Genomic DNA, 21,077 nt, shown 5'->3' on the forward strand with positions numbered 1-21,077 from the left:
TGAAGAACATTCCTCATGCTGGGACGCATTGGCTTGGATTAATGTTTGTATGTGGACAAGCATAATCAAAAGTGTTTCCTTCAGCTGATAGTTAGGTTAAGAAATTGAGTGGGAGGAAAAGAAGGGGACAGAGTTGCAGCTGTTATCACAAGATGAACAGAAAAGAAAGCAATGAAAACGTGCTTCACTGTTAACAGGAAAACAGAGGTTAGGACAGTACACTGATTGGTCATCCCCATATCAAGTTGAATGAATATTAGACTCTAACACTCATTTCAAGGCTCACACTGTGGGAATCCTAGTACCTTCATTTCCACAAGACATATTATCCACGAATGTCCCCTGAGAACATCTACATTTTCAGTCTATATAATCTCAGGACACAAGTTACATATGCCTACAAGTCACTAACGTGTTCTAAATTCACCTCCTGCAAACTGCAGAAGGAATTTCCTAGTTGAGTATTGTGAGATTTGTGAAGACGATGTTGAAATTATGATTCTATCACTGTATCTTCTCCTTCACTTTCTTGACAGTAGAACCGTTCTTCCCCCCCCTCAGTCCATCTTAATGACCCCATACAGCTCCATTTTGCCTCTCTTAAAGAGGAGCACCATGTTTAAAATAAGGTGTGACCTTTTGGAATAGTAGTAGAACAAATTAGGACCAATATCTAAGTTTTAGTTCTTTTAATGTGGTTTCTTAATTGGAAGATAAATCATATATCAAATCAAGGGATGATCTAGACTCTTTAATTATAAGAAACATGATTTTCTCTTCAAAATAAATGGACCTGGGACTATGAAATAATTTTTGTGCTAAGTACATGTTGATCTATATTTAACTAAAACATTTTCTCTAATATGAACAGTTCAAGTAAATGCTAAAATTCCACTTCTATGAAAGGTGAAAGTTTACATATAATTCTAAATTCTATAAGTTCATCCTATACTTTAAATAGAAGATGAGACAGTAGATTACCTTGATATTTCAACTAGCAAGAGACCAGGTAAGTTGAGGAGTGTAAAGAAGTCTGAGTTTTAAGACTTACTACTATATTTAGTGAAAACATAGTTGACACTTTCAGATCTAACTTATATCCTCTTTCCACTATTCTATATCAACCCTAGTAGCTAACCAAAAAACAAAACAAAAACAAAAAACATAAGTAAAAGCTCTGTCTCTGCCACCTAGTGGAGAAAGAAGATACAAGAACACACATTACAGCTAGAACAACTCCAGACGTGTAGGCATACGGAATTCACTTAAAATTATGTTCAGTGCTAGCATGTAGAATAAGTTATTTCTTTTTCCAAAGGTTTATGTTTACCTACCTGCCATGTAGAGAATGAGGTAAAGGGAGGCAGAGGATAAACACAAAAGCAAAGATAAGCCCAAAATATTTTGGAGCTCTGTAAGACAGCTCTTCACACACCTACACTTACATGGCCATGGAGATCTGTGTTAAGAAGCATCATTGCACAGGTGAGGCAATGGACTCCATCTAACAAAAGAGACAAGGACAGAAAGCATTAATTCACTATTTCCTATTGGACTCCTCAGTATCATTAAAATAGCATACCTATGCTTAATTAAGAACCTATGAAAACGCAATACTGTGGCTAGGCAAAATTAATCATATTCATTTGGGGAAACACAAAATAGATAAAGAAAAAGTTATTAAAATGATCTCAATGCACAGATTTGGACTCTACTGGTGATGAAGTAAATTATTCCTACCTCTGGAGGACAATTCGATAGTATATATCTAAAACTTTGAAACAGTGTCCTTTGACACAGCAAACCTACTTCTAGGGCTTTATACTAATGAAATAAGGAGCTACCCCAATCACAAGGATACCTAAAGAAAGACTGCTTACAATGGGGAATGAGTAAATATAACACACCTAAAACACAATTCTGTTATGTTGAAGTCATTAAAAATGTGGTCCAAGTATACATGTTGAAATGGAAAGATATTTTACAATAAAGTATTACATGAAAAACACACTATATGCAGTATGATTCTATTTAAATATAATACATCTAGAATGATATATAATGTAATATTAAGAGATTATTATCTCTTGATAGTAAAATTATAATTTTTATCTTTTTTATTTAAAGTTTCTCAATTTTCTATAAGATATACAAATGAAAATAAATTATTTAATACTGTTACTTTTTTATTTTCTGGGAAGAAAGTGAATTAGGAAAGAAGCAAAAGTTAAAGAAAACCAAGATTTGCATCTTCCAATGTTTACTCTTTGGGTATTAGTTCTCTGGCTAAAAATATATAGACAGAAATAGTTATCCTTTTTCTTGCCATGCTTTAAAGGCAACATTTAGGTTGACTGGTCCAGGATGCTATGGATCAGACAAAAGTGAAATACTGAAATAATCACTGAAGATTTAAAATTAATATTTAGGGGAAAAACGTTACCCAAACCAGCAAGGTCATTTCACACTTATATGGAAACATCACTTTCTCTTCTTACTTTACAAAGGAAAAGAAAAAGCACTAAGAGTTAAGCTTCTTACTTCCAAACCTTAGGATTAGTTCTCCTTATTCTCTCCCTGCAATTCTCAATCCAAGTAAAGTAGACAATAGCAGTTGCAGATGCAGAAAAATCTTATTAATTTATACTAAATGTACAAAAAAGCTTGTCCCACTACTGAATTCATGAATTAAAGATAGCTTATCTTCCAAACTATTCCTCTGAGTAGGTGATTTCTCTAAGTGGACTATCTCTAAGTAGATGCTACTAAATGCTTAAAAGTGTATGTATTCCAGTATTCTAAATACATATAAAACAAATTCTTGAATGTATTTCTAAAACTCAGCAGCTAACTCTCAAATATCCTTATCAACAGCCAATTGAGTACACAAATCCGTAGTCCTTGTTTCACTTAGTAATGTCAGTGTCTTCTTAGATTTGAAGAAGGTTCTAATAAAAACAATCCACTTCTATACCTTTCATTCTCCAGTCAAGGCCGACAGTGATACAGACAGTGAATAAATGGTCTACATATAGTCAAAGGAATAAAGACAGTTCCTATTTTACGAATAGGAATGTGACTTTAACAATCAGTTAATTTAGCTACAGCCTTCAGGGCAGAGGCAGCAGGAGCAATCACTTTAGTCAATATAAAGTACACTGACACAATGTTAATTGGCAATACGGAAGCTAAGAGATAATTATAATTTCTAGTGCATCTAGTCTCAGTGATTTATTCCAGAACTTGTAAGTTTATGAAAGATAAATTGTAAGTGAATTGTAAGTGAAAATGCTTGACTTCAAACCCTGAAAACTTTGCTTTATTATAAGAATTGAAATGGAGAAATGACCTATCTTCATAAGGTATATCAAAAATTAAATAGTTTAAAGTTGCTTTTTAAAATAGTAAATACAAATATAGACCATTAAAATCATAAACCAGAGTCAGTGGTCAGTGCTGTAATAATGAATGTCCAAAAAAAGCACCAGAGACACACCACAAACTCCAGTGAGATTTGCAAATGCTTCCAAAACTAACCATAAAACTATACATGCCCTTCATCAAGAAGCTTAGAGATCAGGTGTATAGGAAGGAGAAAGAAGAAAACTAGCATTTCACTTATTACAATGTACACTGACATAAAATCTCAGTGACAAACCATGAGCAATTTAAAGAAAGTATACTGTCATACTATGGAACTGGAAAATGGAGTAAAAGTAACTAAAACAAGAGTAAAGAATATCATGCAGTCATTAAACATCATGGCTTTTAAAGAATATTTGATAACATGAGAAAATGCTCACAATGAAAGGGAAAGACAGTAGGAAACAAAACTCTGTAATGATTCCAATTTGACATAAAATATTGTACAAATAGACTAGAAGGAAGTAAATCAAACTGTTAGTAACAGTTATCTCTAGGTAATTAGAGATAACTAGGTGATTTTCATTTTCTTCTGCATAAGTTTCCATATTTTCCATAATAAAATGTAACCTTCACACATTGAGGAAAATAGCCCTTGTTATAAGAAAGAAATTCAAGCATTTCCATCAGATTACCTTGTGAAGCAATGGTATCTGGGTTACAATAAAAATATCTATTGGAGAAGTGTACTAAAATTCTCTCTCGTTCTTGGGTTTCTCCCACAAGAGAAAATGCTTTAAAGAAATACCTAAAAAAGAATTAAGGGGGAAAAGGTGAATTTTTAGAAAATGTTACCATACTCTCTATGTTTGATAGTTAAAAGTTAATTCATTTAAACATAAGAAATTAACAATACAAAGTAAGATATTCTATATTTTTAAAAAATCACTTACTAGATGGCCATTCAATATAAATTTATATTGATGTTTATATTATAGGAACTGTCAATATAAAAGATGACAGAGCAATAACATGGTGGCCAATACATCAAAAAAAGCCTTGGGAAGGTGGATGATTTCCACATATGTTAAGTGTCAAGTAGCCATTTTAAAAGATCAGTCAGATAAAAACTAAAGAACACAAGTCTGGATGCATAACCATGTAGGCTATGTTTTAAACTTTTTTTTTTTTTTTAATTTTTTGGCCATGCCACGCGGCATGTGGATCTTAGTTCCCCAACCAGGGATCAAACCCACGCCCCCTGCACTGGCAGTGCGGAGTCTTAACCACTGAACCGCCAGGGAAGTCCCCTGTAGACTATGTTTTAAAGCTTGACAAAGATCACAGGTTTTTGTCATTTTGTTACTTGACTGTAATCACCACCGACCCACTATTAAAATTACAATTATATTGTCTTATGCACAGTAGATTTCTTTTTTATTATTATTCAAACAGAAAGTTGCAAAAATTATAATGATCCTCATCAGTTCACTCAGTCCCATGTTATTTTTTTTTTCATCTTGAACTTTTGTTAGCACTTTTAGGAATTCATCAGTTTTCCATTAGCACAGTAGATTTCTGTTAATTTTATTTTGCCTATTATCACCACCATATATTATTAACTTGCTACATGAGGAAGAAATTGGAAAATAAAACCCTAATTTATTTCTTAAATTAGGAATACCAATCTAGATCAGAGTCACTGAGAGTACTGTCTATTATAGATGTATCCAGGACCCTCACTTGACAAAGTAGATGCATTTACCTAAACATGAGATGGGAAGGAAAAAATTATTTAAAATGCCCTAAGAAATCTTACTTTTGAAAGAAACATACAATAAAACATATTTCAATGATGAAAGTGTTGCTGTCTTCCTTATCTGTAATCTAAATTATGTTGATCTAACTTTAATTTTTCTTAACTTTTTTTTATAAACCATATGAGAGAGTAAAGCAAAAATACAGATCCCTCCCCCACCCTTACCTGTTTTCATTGACAAACCTATGAGTACCCTTGATTCACGCAAAGAGCCAGAGACTAACTCACTGCTGTGCATTCTAACGGAACATCCTCCCTTCACCTCCCAGGCCTCAGTTTCCTGATTTGTAACACTAGAGCATTACACAAGATGATCTCAGAATTCCTCCAGGCTGTGACACGTTATAAAGTTTATAAGATTAAATGCTTACTGGGTTTTACCTTCAGCTGCACTTAGAAATTTATACTATGGTATCGTGTGAGACATGAGGGTCAGTGTGTTTCCAACACCTTCACTTGAACAGATCAGCAAAAAGTGCTACTGTCTGAAACAGTTTTACAGATACTTTCTGCTGATTATTATGTTGATATTCATTTTTATCCCATTCATTAGTTAATTCCAAAGTACTGTCTTAAAGGGCTATTTGGCTATTGTAAAAAATGATTAGGGAAAATCTAATTCTACAGTCTGTAAACTGTGCCTTTTTAAGGCATTCAAAAACCAGATTCCCACAGATTCCATTTCTCCAAGACTTACTTTGCCACCATTCTTTACTAGGTCGTCTATTTGGTGCAGGATATGAATTCATGTGTGATTTCATAAAAACAATATATTTTTCCCACTTTCCACCATGTTTAATATCTGTAATACAATCTGAGCTAAGATCACAAAGTAACTGTGGGTTTAAAAAAATAAAAATCAGATTTTAGCTTCAGCACATTATTTTCTCTTCTCAGAATTAATTATTTAGAAGCAAAGAAGAACAGAAGTGATGTTTAATCATACCTGAGAGACTGATCCAGTGTCATTCCTGTAAAATCAAAAAACTTCAAATATTCTTCCGCAACTAGTTTGCTAAATTCATTGCTATAAGAAAACAGAATAGACTTGGTTATTAAAATTGAAGCCATCAGAACACACACATACCCCTACAAGGATACACTCAGACACCATCCTTGGAATGGGACATACTTCTTGCCTAGGTGTTTTGCCACATCCGATCTTTTGAATCTGTCTAGTTGATAAAGACGTTTGGCCAACCTTTTGGCTGCTTCTACGTTGCTGCTGGTACCATTACTGAGACTTCCTGAGGTTTCCTTTTCCAGAATTTCAGTACTCCCCATTTCAGAATGAGCCTCTAGCAGTGTTGTTTTCATCCCAGCATTGCTGTGAGAATTGATAAAGAAGGAAACAAAAGAACAGAAAAGATTGTTCTTGTGTGGCAAAAAGGAAAGTAGCTAATGAAATTATCACAATATTGTAGAACAAATGAAAAAACTATTTTAAATGATAGCATCTTATGCTTAATTATTCATAAAAATATTTTCAGTTGCTATATTTTAACATACTAGAGAAGTGATTACTTAAACCCTAGATGAGCAGTTCTCAAACCTTTTGGTCTCAGGACGTTTATATTCTTGAAAGTATAGAGAACTCCAAAGACCTCTATGTATGTAGGTTATATCTAGTGATATTCACTGCATGAGTAATTAAAACAGAAAAATTTAAATATTCATTTAAAAATAATAAATCCATTTCATGAATATAAATAATACATTTTTATTAAAAAGAACTATATTTTCCAAAACAATAACATAATATTTAATGAGACAAGCAACAGTGATTTACATCTTTTACAAATTTCTTTAATGCCTGGCACACTAGAAGACAGCTGGATTCTCACAGCCATTTCTACATTCACTCAGTAATAATACGTCATTTTGGTTGAAAGCATTAAGAAAATCTGGCCTCACAGAAATATTTAGTTAGAAAAATAGGGAGCATTTTAATATCCTTAATTGTGGATATTCTTTTTTCATATGATGATGCCAAAATAAAACAAGTGGTAGTCTCTTAAAAGTTAGCTGCAATATAGAATCTAAACTTGTATCAATGAACTTTTTGTACTCATATTAAAAACGTCTCACATGGGCTTCCCTGGTGGCACAGCGGTTGAGAGTCTGCCTGCCAATGCAGGGGACACGGGTTCGAGCCCTGGTCTGGGAGGATCCCACATGCTGCAGAGCAACTGGGCCCGTGAGCCACAACTACTGAGCCTGCACATCTGGAGCTTGTGCTCCACAACAAGAGAGGCCGCGACAGTGAGAGGCCCGCGCACCGCGATGAAGAGTGGCCCCCACTCGCCGCAACTAGAGAGAGCCTGCGTGCAGCAATGAAGACCCACCACAGCCAAAAATAAATAAATAAATTAATTAATTAATTTAAAAAAAAAAAGTCTCACACTTTGAATGCATCTTACCCAGGCATGATTCTGCCACATGAACTGGTCACTTGCAAAATATCTGTTGACACATTTTATTATTTTAAAAAATAACATTTATTAATGTCACCACTAATATCCTCAGAAAAGTCTTTAAGTACTGGGAAGCTGCCAAACTTTTGGTGGTAGATACAAGTTTTCCAAAATTCTAATTTTGATTGAAACTTAAGTATTACCATTGGCAACAAAAATTGATGGTTGTTTTCCTTAAAGTAATTAAGTAACTCTATTTTCAAGAAAATGTTTGCCAAAACCACAGTTTGTCAGACTTTGAAGGAAAATGGCATTTCCATGAAAAAAGCAACTAGTTTATAGCTCACAACTCAGACTACATGAGTGCTGTTCCTAGACAGCGCTTCATGCATATTTTCCATTTCATTGCATGTGAAATTAAAAAGGCAGGTACCCAAGTGTTGAAAAGCAATTAATTGGTACTGCTTTATCAAGGACATCTTTAGGTGAAACTGCCCTTTATTTTTATTTTGAATGCATGGCAATGAAGAATGTAACAACTAGAACAGTTTGGTGCTACTACCTTGATTTGTGCTAAGGCCCCCACCATTGCTTTTGTACCATCAGTGTGTATCAACACAGTGAAAAAGGAAAACAATGCTGCACTGTTATTAAAAAAATAATTTTGACCTCACAAACCCATTGAAAGGGTCTCAGGAAGCCGCACAACCACACTGTGAGAACCTCTGCTCTAGCCAGGTGCTGCAGCATGCATCTGTAACACTAAAACCAATAACACTGTGATTTCCAGACCTTCCTTTGGACTTCTAACAGAACAAAGCTATGTTCATGGTAAACTACTTGTGCTTAAGTAGTCTTCCAACACACTTACTGTAGACTGTAAAGCAGACATAGAATTTTTCTGCAATGAACCAGAGAGTAAATATTTCAGACTTGCAGGCCACATAAGGACCCTGGTCACACATGCTTCTTTGTTTTTGTTGTTTTTTCACAACCTTTAAAAATGTAAAAGCCATTCCAGGCTACACTGAATCCTAGTCTGCAGGCCCTTGCCCTATCCCATAGCTCTTTAACTTGGCCTGAATTGTAAGTAGAGAACAATTTATTGTCTAAACGAGGACACTCTGAAAAGGAAACAGGGATGATAAAATCATTAAATATGTAGTTATAATTGTTACAAGGTAAAAAAAAAAAAAAAAGCATTACCAATAAAAAAAATAGTTGTAAACTTATAAAAATCATTACAGCAAAGTGAAGACATTTTTAAACAGAACTGCTTAATCTCTATTTTGTCACTTGTTCTACCTAACTTACAATTTCCCATTTCCCACTGATCCACCAACTAAGTGGTAGCCTGGCAGCTTCACTATCACTCAGTGCAGCTGGGCTACTGCACAACCAGCTGGTGCACCAAGGAGCGCCTGGGGGCTGCAGAGTCCCCGGAGTCCCCAACCACTGCCAGACTCTAGCAGCCCCTCTCCAAGCTCACTTATCAGCAAGCACTGCACAAGCTATCTCTGAAAGGAGCTTTAAGGGGAGGGAAAAGGGAGAGAGAGTATCCCACATAGTCTTTTAGACTCAACTATGTGAAATTTCTGTTCAATGCACATGTCAACTCACGCATTCCAGATGAGACTGTGGAGAAGCGGGAAGTACAAAGTGGAGGGTTACAAACCCATGCTGACTTATTCTACTGCAACTATTAATGATAATACTTCATTTTTTTAAAGTCAAAGTCAAATGCTAAACCATAGTCAACACCAAGACAACAGACACAAACCGGAACTGATGCAGGCAAACCAAGATGTTTGGTAACCCTCCCTAAGCAATCAGCCACCTTAAACAATTTTCCAAAAGAAATAACCACCAATTAAAATAAATTGCTTCATTATGATGAATTCTTCACGTAAATACATTTAAATTTTTTTCATCTTAAACTTTACTTTATAAAGTTCACATTACCAGCCAGTTTTGTGAAATTTACGCTATCAGAAAACTGAATATTTAATTTTTATATACAGCAAACCTGTAAGTAAATTCATAGAGGACACTTCTTTTAAAGGTCAGCTCACACTTTTGTGTTTTCCTAAATAAGTGGTGAAAATGTAAAATATTTACTCTAAGAACTAGTTGAGTTACAGTCAAGTAGTTTTTATAATTATGAAAAGAAAATCCCTGGAGTTGTGCTCCCGCGCATTCTCTTACTCTGCATATTAGCTATTGTGTAGAAAAAACAATGTCAAAGAAAGGATTTTCTTCTCAATTAAACTGCTACTTAGCATTGTTCACTTCTCAGGGCAAATTCACGGCATGTATTTAATCACTCCATAAAAAAAAGTAATTGTACCACATACATAGTACTGCAAAGATGTTGTTCAAATACAACAGACTTACCCTAACGACATTGTATTTTTTAAATGCGGTATTGATTCCTATTCCTTATGTTTCTCATTCCGCATGTTTGCTGCCTCTTTCTCCTATCCTGCCCAGTCTATTTCACCTCATTTTCCTCACATTCACCAGAAGGAGGTAATTTAAAAATGTGTATGGATCAGACTTCTCTGGATCTTCTTGAGAAAACCTTCAGTAAAAAGGAAAATAAGGAATAAAATGAAGATAAATACTTCCATTCCTAGATGGCTTCATTCTGCCCCATTCACAATTTATGAAAGAACATGAACAAGAACAGAGATTGCCCCTTTTAAGTCAGAAAGCCTGGCGGTATGATGGCAATACCAACTCACCAGCAGTACGACAGACACCAAGAACCCATATCTTGGAGCAAAGGGTGCGCCTGGGCCATGCTTCCTCTCACAAGCCCCTTCCCAGGACTCTTCATCCCCCATCTCCACTGTCTGCTGGTCCACTAGGGCTTCCAAGGACCTGGCTCCCTGTGAGGTCATTTGACTATGACCTCACACTCTCGCAAGTGTTTACTCTTGGGGTTTCTGTATGTTTTTACAGTACTAATAAAAACAGAAGCCAGAACACAGGGTCCACTGTATACCAAGAGCATACACAACAATGGCAGCCCTGCCTTGTTCACACTTGATAAAGCAAACTGGATGACCCCTCTCAGCAGGAGGGACAGCCCCGTTTTGTTTCCTGGAATACACAAGACATTGTCCATCTAGTCTGCTGAGTGTTAGATGCTTCCAATAGTTTGAATTTTCCCTTCTTTTCTACAGTTCCGCTTTTCTTCTTGATCAAGTAACTTAAATCTCCTAAGGTGAAATCCTTACCGGTCACTTAAATATAGAAGAGACTTCCCAAAAGCTTCTCCCTGTGATATATATAAATGCTTCACTAAGGCCTATACCTCACACCTCCAAACATATGTGGTTACACTCTATCATCAATATCATCAAAAGAAGGATCAGATCACTGAGTCTGACCACCAAGCCTTTTCATAACCTTTTTATCATACTGATTACTGCGTTTTCCAAAAAAAATTAATAGGATACCCAGTTAAATCAGAATTTCAAATAAACAAAAAACAGTTTTTAGTGAAAGTATGTCTCAAAAATTGCATGGGGCATACTGACACTAAAAAAATTATTCACTATTTATCTAAAATTCAAATTTAACTGGGCATCCTGACTTTATCTGGTAACCCTATCTCCCGAATGCTTGTTCTCGATCAGACTCCTTCTGGGTTTGTTTCAACTTGCTTCTGTGATTTAATTTTTATTCCTACTATTTTTCTATTGTCTTATCAAGATCTTCTCTCAATTGACTACGATCTGCTGATTCTTCCCTAATGTCCTTCAAATACAAAAGGAAAACCCTCTTTTCTCTGTATTTTCACCCTTCCTTCCCAGCCTGCATACTGCCACCATGGATGTGATAAAACGTCTCCTTCACAAATATCCTACACAAGGTAAAAGCCCATGCTCTGCCGCATGTCGTTAAGGCCCTTCACAAGCCAACCCCAACTGCCCGTTTAGACTGGTCACCTCCATCGTCTTCATGCTTGGGCTGCACAGAGATGTAAGCTGTGCTCTTACACCCCTTTCCCACGTCCTTCCCTTTGCTGCTCCTGTCACCCCCACCCTAAAATCCTGGGGTTCCCAAAAATTCTGCAAACTCAATGATCCTACAAGAACCCAAGTGAAATAACAGCTTTTCTAAGACTCGTACTCCAACCCCCCCGGCTGCATTCTCAGAGCACCTGGATATTACAGCTCTGCTTTTTTAAAGTCCCACCTCTCTCACCTACCACTATCTTAAACTTCACTTTGTATCCACATCAGAAGAGTAGGCTGAGGTTATTCAACAGCCATCTGTTGAAAGAACGCAGAACTGAGCAAGCAGCTGTTTCCACTTCCTTTGAGGTCTTCTGCGTTCTGCCAGCAATGACATGGGGCACTAACTTTCTAGTTCAGTATAACCGATCCTGAAAAGTTCTAAGGAGACTGACATCAGCAGAGGGTACCAGATACACTGTCTTAGTTCATATTTTCTTTGAATTTAAATTTTTTAAATGTCTTTAAATTTTTATTTAATTGTGGTAATAAAACTAGGATAAAAAAATAAACTAGGCTAAGGTGCATGCCCTGCATTTAGAAAACAACCACAGTCACCTAGTTCAATTTCATACATAAGCTAGTCAGAGGCAAGTCAGAAGAATCCCAAAGAGGGCGAGGAAACAACTCCAGTCACAAGTGGAATAAAAGGACTGGAAGGGAGCACTATGACCCGGCTGCCATTCTGCAAGCTGAGGATGCAGTCACAGAGGCCTGAAACCAGCAGACCCAGGGAAGCCAGAATGAAGTCAGTCAAGAAGAGCTCTAAGTACAACACCGTAAGTGAGATGCACTTAAAACCCAGAAGCATAAATCGCCTCTAAGAAAGGAAAGGAAATCTTCTTGGCCACCATTATCTATGGCCTTTATGTCTCAGGCAGAGTAGAGATAGCACCTAATCTAATCTTTTAAAAACATATTCCTTTTATCAAAACTTTTAAAAAATTATTTTATTTTATTTTTCATTGAAGCACAGTTGTATTAGTTTCAGGTGTATGACAAAGTGATTCAGTAATACATACGTATATAACTATCCTTTTTCAGATTCTTTTCCCTTATAGGTTATTACAAAATATTGAGTATAGTTCCTTGTGCTATACAGTAGGTCCTTCTTGGTTATCTTTTTTATATATAGTAGTATGTATATGTTAACCCCAAACTCCTAATTTATCCCTCTCCACCTCTTCCCCTTTGGTAACCCTGAGTTTGCTTTCTACGGCTGTGAGTCTATTTCTGTTTTGTATATTAAGTTCATTTGTACCACTTTTTTTTTAATATCCCACATATAAGCGATACCATACAATACTTGTCTTTGTTTGGCTTACTTTACTTAGTATGATAATCTCTAGGTCCATCCATGTTGGTGCAAATGGTATTATTTCATTCTTTCTTATGACTGAGTAATATTCCATTGTTTATATAAACCACATCTTCTTTATCCACTGCTCTGTGGATGGGCATTTAGGTTGCTTCCATGTCTTGGCTATTGTAAACAGTGCTGCAATGAACACTGGGGTGCACGTGGCTTTTTGAATTATGGTTTTCTCTGGATATATGTCCCTGAGTGGGACTGCAGGATATGGTAGTTCTATTTATAGTTTTTTAAGGAACCTCCATACTGTTCTCCATAGTGGCTGTACCAATTTACACTCCCACCAACAATGTAAGAGGGTTCCTTTCTCTCCACACCCTCTTCAGCATTATTTGTAGACTTTTTGATGATGGCCATTCTGATAAGTGTGGAGTGATACATCATTGCAGTTTTGATTTGCATTTCTCTAATAATTAGCAATGTTGAGCACCTTTTTATGTGCCTCTGGGCCATCTGTATGTCTTCTTGGGAGAAACGTCTATTTAGATCTTCTGCCCATTTTTGTATTGGGTTGTTGGTTTTTTGATATTGAGCTGCATGAGCTGCTTGTATATTCTGGAGATTAAGCCCTTGTTGGTCACATTGTTTGCAAATATTTTCTCCCATTCCATAGGTTGTTTTTTTGTTTTGTTTATGGTTTCCTTTGCTGTGCAAAAGCTTCTAAGTTTAATTAGGTCCCATTTGTTTACTTTTGTTTTTATTTCCGTTACTCTAGGAGATGGATCCAAAAAGATATATTGCTGCAATTTACGTCAAAGAGTGTTCTGTGTACTTTTTCCACTAGGAGTTTTATAGCATCAAGTCTTACATTTAGATCTTTAATCCATTTTGAGTTTATCGTTGTATATGGTGTTAGAAAGTGTTCTAATTTCCTTCTTTTACATGTAGCTATCCAGTTTTCCCAGCACCACTTATTGAAGAGACTGTCTTTTCTCCGTTGTATATTCTTGCCTCCTTTGTCATAGATTAATTGACCATAGATGTGTGGGTTTATTTCTGAGCTCTCTAATCTGTTCCATTGATCTATGTTTCTGTTTTTGTGCCAGTACCATACTGTCTTGATTACTATGTAGTATAGTCTGAAGTCAGAGACCCTGATTCTTGCAGCTCTTTTTTTCTTTCTCAAGATTGCTTTGGTTATTTGAGGTCTTTTGTGTTTCCATACAAATTTTTAAATTTTTTGCTCTAGTTCTGTGAAAAATGCCATTGGTAATTTGTAGGGATTGCACTGAATCTTTAGATTGCCTTGGGTAATATAGTCATTTTGACAATATTGATTCTTCCGATCCAAGAACACAGTATATCTTTCCATCTGTTTGTATCATCTTTGATTTCTTTCATCAGTGTCTTATAGTTTTCAGAGTACAGGTCTTTTTCCTCCTTAGGTAGGTTTATTCCTAGGTATTTTATTCTTTTTGATGCAAAGGTAAATGGGATTGTTTCCTTAATTTCTCTTTCTGATTTTTCATTGTTAATGTATAGAAATGCAACAGGTTTCTGTGTATTAATTTTGTATCCTGCAACTTTACCGAATTCATTGATGAGCTCTAGCAGTTTTCTACACCTAATCTTGAGGGAAACGTAAATGAGGTTATTCAGAACAGCTACAGCACCTCCAGTGGTGCCATTTACCTAATAGTATCTAATACTGGTTAAGCCTGGGAGTAGTGCTTTCTAGAGATTGTCTCAGGCAGAGTGTTGGCCTGACACAGGCCTCAGCACTCTTCTTACCTCAGGAAGAAGAAGGAATGTATACGGGGGGGGGGGGGGGAGGGAGGGAGGGGGAGGGAGAGAGGGGGTGGGAGAGGAGGGAGAGGGAGGGGGTGAGAGGGATAAGAAGAGAGGAAGGGAGCTAGAGAAAGAGAGAGCAGAGAGTGTGCAAGCATATGGGGAAAAACAGGAGACAGAGGAGAAAAACCCTGAGTTTGATTCAAAGACTTGAAGACATGATAAGTATAAAGTGCCCACAGTATACCCAGGCAGAGCTACCTGTGGGAACTCAGTACAGGCACAGCACTTGCCCACACACTGATGGGTGCCCTCACAGGGTGAGAGTCTATATGACCAAGGAACTCTGAAATGTGCCACCCTAAAAACATGTCTAGCAGAGTATTCATCTGAATAAAACTCCATTACAGTGAAAGAATTAGGAGGTCCCCTTAATTTATTAATGAGATTCTCCAGGCAAGCACTCAGTTTGACAGTAAGGAACAACTATAAATTTAGAAGATGCTAAAAGCGAGTATCTGTTGAAAAGCTCCAGTTAGACTGCCAAGTTCAAACATGGGTTCCATCAGCCACCAGTTGTGGGTAAGTTCATTATTCTCCGTGAGCCTCAGTTTGTTCATCTACAGAATGGAAAGAACGAAGTGCTATGAAGATTAAATGAGAAGATCTGTGTAAATGCTTAGGGAAGAGTCTGGCACACAGTAAACAATAAATGTCAGCTGCCATCACCAGACCCATTTTCATCACTACACCACCCCTTGCACCACTAAGATTACTACTTGGTTATTTGGATGATCAGGCGAGATCAGCATTTTATTAAATGTAAACTGCTATTAGTAATCATATACAAATGTTAGCTCTCAGTATGAATGAATACTTGATTTTTCTAAAGAAAACTGCCTCAAATGAACACATTTTTGATGTTTATATAGAATAGATTTCTCTAGATGGGACTGCATCTTACCTACAAATGATTTCAGGGCCCTTATAAGAGAACCATAAACAAAACCTTATAATCAAAACTCAGCACAGAGGCCAAAATTCAGTCTTTACCAATGATGAATTTTAGTAAGCATCACCTAGAAGGTCTGCCTCCTCAGGGAACCTTTCACCTCACTCAGTTTTCTCAGTCCTGCCTTCGGTGTTCCAGAAGAGGGCACCCGTGTGCGAGGCAGTGTACAGAGACCGACCAAGCTCACCAACGGAATGAGACAGGCTGAACGTGCCTTAGTAGCACTAATTTCCAGGAAACAATTGGACTCATCACCCTTCTACAGGTTCAGGCTCCTCTGGGCATGATCCAGAAGACAGGGGTTTTCACTTTTTTGCTTTTTGGGGTTGTTTTGTTTTTCTATACTAGGCTGCAGCTTTTCTGGGCCAGCTCTCAAATAAGCATGTAATACCTGCAATACTATCAACTTTAATACAACCACATTATAAAAATTTGAAATGAATCATTTGCAAAGCAACTATTTCTAAATACTGAGCGTGAAAACTAAGGAGAAAAAAAATGATGCAAAAACATTTACATGTTCACTCTGCACAGAAGCTTCTTTGTGCAAAGTGGGATCAATGAATCCCAATTCCAGTGGGCAGGAAAGGAAGAGTGAATCATTTGCAGATAGACTAACTTGTTTTCCTGAGATACTCTTAAAATGTCATTGGAATTCTGAGTTTACAACTTCATGAGAAACAGCTTTTGGCTATGTTGTTTCACTGCCTTGATATGGCATTAAAAATTTCTGATAACACCATATCACTCTCCACCCTGACAAAAGAAAATAAAGGGGCAACTGCATTCCACTCCCTTGTAAACTAATCAGTAGATGGTCTGAAGCTGATCATCTCCTTTAATAATGTGATTAAAATACACTGCACAGGGAGGCAGAGCCAAGATGGCAGCGTGGGAAGACACGGCGTTGGAGTCTCCCCACAACTAGGGCACCTGCCGGCAATTTGGGGGGACTGTGACGACCAAGGAGACGGGGGAACCCCCAAGTGAACCAGTAGGAGGTAGGGGGGACTGAGGCGGGGGGAGAAGTGGAGGCCAGACAGGATCGGCACCCCTGAGGCTGGGAAGATCAGGAGAGGCAGGGGGGAGGGACCCTCCGGGAGGAGTGGGAGAGGAGTGGAGGGCGATCTTCTGGCCCAGTCGGGCCAGAGAGCCGGCTGAGCTCCCAGGCTGATCCCCTGGCCTCCAAAGCCCCTTCAGGCCGCATGGGTCCCTGGGGGCACAGGAGGGAGGCTGGGGAGATCAGAAGAGGCAGGCGGGAGGAACCATCCAGGAGAGGAGGAGCAGGAGAGGAGGGCGTTTGCCCCCCCGACTCGAGCCCAGGAGGCCTGCTGGGCTCCCAGGTGGGGTCCCCTGCCCTCTGAGACCAGGGGTGGGGGGCATGCCTGGGCCCTTTCTGTTCCTTGAGCCTAAGCCCCACCCCCCACAGCCCCCAGGGCCTTTTCCAGCCCTGTGGGTCCTGAGCATAGGCCCCGCCCACCACCCAAACCTTGCCCTTGCTTAGGCACCACCCTCCACAGCCAAGGCCTTTTCCCATTTTTTCTTCTTTTCCCTCCCCCTCTTTTTTACTATTGTGGTACTGACGTACCTTCCAGTTGTTGATTCATCTATATTTTTAATTTTATATTCTTTTCAATATATCTGTTAGTTTCCTAGTCTAATTTTATCTTCTACTTTGTTATTGTTCTCTCTTTTGCCACCCCACGCGGCTTGCGGCATCTTGGTTCATGAGCTGGGCCTGGGCTGAAGCTCCTGCAGTGGGAGCTCCAAGTCTGAACCACTGGAGTAACAGAGAACCTCAGACCGCAGGGAATATTCATCGGAGTGAGGTCTCCAGGAGATCCTCATCTTAGCACCCAGACCAAGTTCTACCAATAGCTTACAAACTCCAGCGTTGGAAGCCTCAGGCCAAGCAACCAGTGAGACAGGAATGCAATACCATTCATCAAAAAAAAAAAAAAAAAAAGGAAAAAAAAATGAGATGGCAAAAAAATCTGTAACAGATGAAGGAGCAAGATAAAAACCTACAAGACCAAATAAATGAAGAGGAAATAGGCAATCTACCTGAAAAAGAATTCAGAGTGATGATAGTAAAAATGATCCAGAATCTCAGAAATAGAATGGAGGCACGGATTGAGAAAATACAAGAAATGTTTAACATTTTAGAAGAACTAAACAAAAAACAAACAGAGATGAACAACACAATAACTGAAGTGAAAACTACATTAGAAGGAATCAATAACAGAATAACTGAGGCAGAAGAAGAAATAAGTGAGCTGGAAGACAAAATGGTGGAAATAAGTGCCAAGGAGCAGAATAAAGAAAGAAGAATTGAAGACAACCTCAGAGACCCCTAGGACAACACTAAACACACCAACATTCGAATTATAGGGGTCCCAGAAGAAGAAGAGAAAAAGAAAGGGTCTGAGAAAATATTTGAAGAGATTATAGTCGAAAACTTCCCTAACACGGGAAAGGAAATAGTCACCCAAGTCCAGGAAGCACAGAGTCCCATACAGGATAAACCCTAGGAAAAACACACCAAGATACATATTAATCAAACTAACAAAATTCAAAGAAAAAACATTAAAAGCAGCAAGGGAAAAACAAAAAAATAACACACAAAGGAATCCCTATAAGGTCATCAGATGATTTTTCAGTGGAAACTCTGTAGGCCAGAAGGCAGCAGGATATACTTAAAGTGATGAAAGAGAAAAACCCACAACCAAGATTACTCTACCCAGCAAAGATCTCTTTCAGATTACACAGAGAAGTCAAAAGCTTTTCAGACAAGCAAAAGCTAAGAGAAATCAGCACCACCAAACCAGCTTTACAACAAATACTAAAGAAACTTCTCTAGGCGGGAAACATGAGAGAAGAAAAAGACCTGCAAAAACAAACCAAAAACAATTAAGAAAATGGTAATAGGAACCTGCATATCAATAACAACCTTGACCATAAATGGATTAAATGCCCCAATCGAAAGACACAGACTTGTTGAATGGATACAAAAACAAGACCCAAATATATGCTGTGTACAAGAGACCCACTTCAGACCTGAAAGTGACACATACAGACTGAAAGTGAAGGGACAGAAAAAGATATTCCATGCAAATGGAAATCAAAAGAAAGCTGGAGCAGCAATACTTGTATCAGATAAAATAGATTTTAAAATAAGGACTCTTACAAGACATAAGGAGGGACACTACATAATGATCAAATGATCAGTCCAAGAAGAAGATGTGACAATTAAAAATGTTTATGCACCCAACACAGGAGCACCTCAATACATAAGGCAAATGCTAACAACCATGAAAGGGGAAATCAACAGTAACACACTAATAGTAGGGGACTTTATCACCTCACTTACACCAATGGAAAAATCATCCAAACAGAAAATAAATAAGGAAACACAAGCTTTAAATGACACAATAGACCAGATAGATTTAATTGATATTTATAGAACATTCCACCCAAAAGTGGCAGAATACACTTTCTTCTCGAGTGCACATGGAACATTCTCCAGGATGGATCACATCTTGGGTCAAAAATCAAGACTCACTAAATTTAAGAAATTGAAATCATATCAAGCACCTTTTCTGACCACAACACTATGAGATTGGAAACCACTTACAGGAAAAAAACTGTAAAAAACACAAATACATGGAGGCTAAACAGTGCACTACTAAATAACCAAGAGATCACTGAAGAAATCAAAGAAGAAATTAAAAAATACAAAGAAACAAATGACAATGAAAACACAACCGAAAACCCATGGGACGCAGCAAAAAACAGTTCTAAGAGGGCAGTTTATAGCAATTCAATCTCACCTCAAGAAACAAGAAAAATCTCAAATAAACAATCTAACCCTATACTTAAAACAACAAGAGAAAGAAGAACAAAGAAAACCCAAAGTCAGTAGAAGGAAAGAAATCATAAAGATCAGAGTAGAAATGAATGAAATAGAAATGAAGAAAACAACAGCAAAGATCAATAAAACTAAAAGCTGGTTCTTTGAGAAGATAAGCAAAATTGATAAACCCTTAGCCAGACTGATCAAGAAAAAAAGGGAGGGGATGCAAATCAATAAAATTAGAAATGAAAAAGGAGAAATCACAACTGACACTGCAGAAATGCAAAGGATTATGAGACTACTACAAACAACTATATGGCAATAAAATGGGCAACCATGAAGCAATGGACAAATTCTTGGAAAGGTATAATTTTCCAATGCTGAACCTGGAAGAATTAGAAAATATAAACAGACCTATCATAAGTAATGAAATTCAAACTGTAATTAAAAGTCTTCCAACAAACAAAAGTCCAGGACCAGAGGGCTTCACAGGCGAATTCTATCAAACATTTACAGAAGAGTTAACCCCAATTCTTCTCAAACCCTTTCAAAAAACTGCAAAGGGAGAAACACTCCCAAATTCATTCTACAAAGCCACCATCACCCTGATACCAAAACCAGAAAAAGATATCACAAAAAAAGAAAATTATAGACCAATATCACTGATGAACATAGATGCAAAAATCCTCAACAAAACACTACAAACAGAATCCAACAGCACATTAAAGGGATCATACAGAATGATCAAGTGGGGTTTATCCCAGTGATACAAGGATTCTTCAATATAAGCAAATCAATCAATGTGATACACCACATTAACAAATTAAGGAGTAAAAAATCATATGAGCATCTCAATAGATGCAGAAAAAGCTTTTGACAAAATTCAACACTCATTTATGACAAAAACTCTCCAGAAAATGGGCATAGAGGGAACTTATCTCAACATAATAAAGGCCATATATGACAAACCCACAGCAAGCGTCATATTCAATGGTGAAAAACTGAAAGCATTTCCACTAAGATCAGGAACAGGCCAAGGATGTCCACTCTTGCCGCTCTTATTCAACATAGTTTTGGAAGTCCTAGCCACAGCAATCAAAGAAGAAAAAGAAATAAAAGGAATACAAATTGGAAAAGAAGTAAAACTGTCACTGTTTGCCGATGACATGATACTATCCGTAGAAAATCCTAAAGATGCCACCAGAAAACTACTAGAACTACTAAATGAATTCAGTAAGGTTGCAGGATACAAAATTAGTACACAGAAGTCTCTGGCATTGCTATACACCAACAATGAAAAATCAGAAAGAGAAATTAAGGAAACATTGCATTTACCACTGCAACAAAAAGAATAAAATACCTAGAAATAAACCTGCCTAAGGAGGCAAAAGACTTGTATTCAGAAAACTATAAAACACTGATGAAAGAAATCAAAGATGACATAAACAGATGGAGAAATATACCATGTTCTTGGACTGGAAGAATCAACAT

General features: G+C 37.3%; 1 protein-coding gene across 5 annotated transcripts in view; it reads right to left on the minus strand.

Moving 5' to 3' along the window:
* The window catches only part of PSD3 (pleckstrin and Sec7 domain containing 3), a 571,701-nt gene that overhangs the window by 302,030 nt on the left and 248,594 nt on the right, over positions 1-21,077 (minus strand). For 4 of the 5 annotated variants that reach the window (XM_012539248.3, XM_049704181.1, XM_049704183.1 and 1 more), the window contains 4 exons: positions 6,315-6,509; positions 6,129-6,209; positions 4,059-4,171; positions 1,446-1,504 (listed from right to left, as the gene is read on the minus strand). In XM_012539248.3, coding sequence (XP_012394702.3) covers positions 1,446-1,504; positions 4,059-4,171; positions 6,129-6,209; positions 6,315-6,509 — 448 coding nt within the window. Of the gene's footprint in view, positions 1-1,445; positions 1,505-4,058; positions 4,172-6,128; positions 6,210-6,314; positions 6,510-9,990; positions 11,118-21,077 lie in introns of those variants that run through there. The other variant, XM_049704184.1, reaches the window with a different exon arrangement.

The sequence above is a fragment of the Orcinus orca genome, chromosome 21 (genome assembly GCF_937001465.1).
Source record: "Orcinus orca chromosome 21, mOrcOrc1.1, whole genome shotgun sequence".
Classification (NCBI taxonomy): Eukaryota; Metazoa; Chordata; class Mammalia; order Artiodactyla; family Delphinidae; genus Orcinus; species Orcinus orca.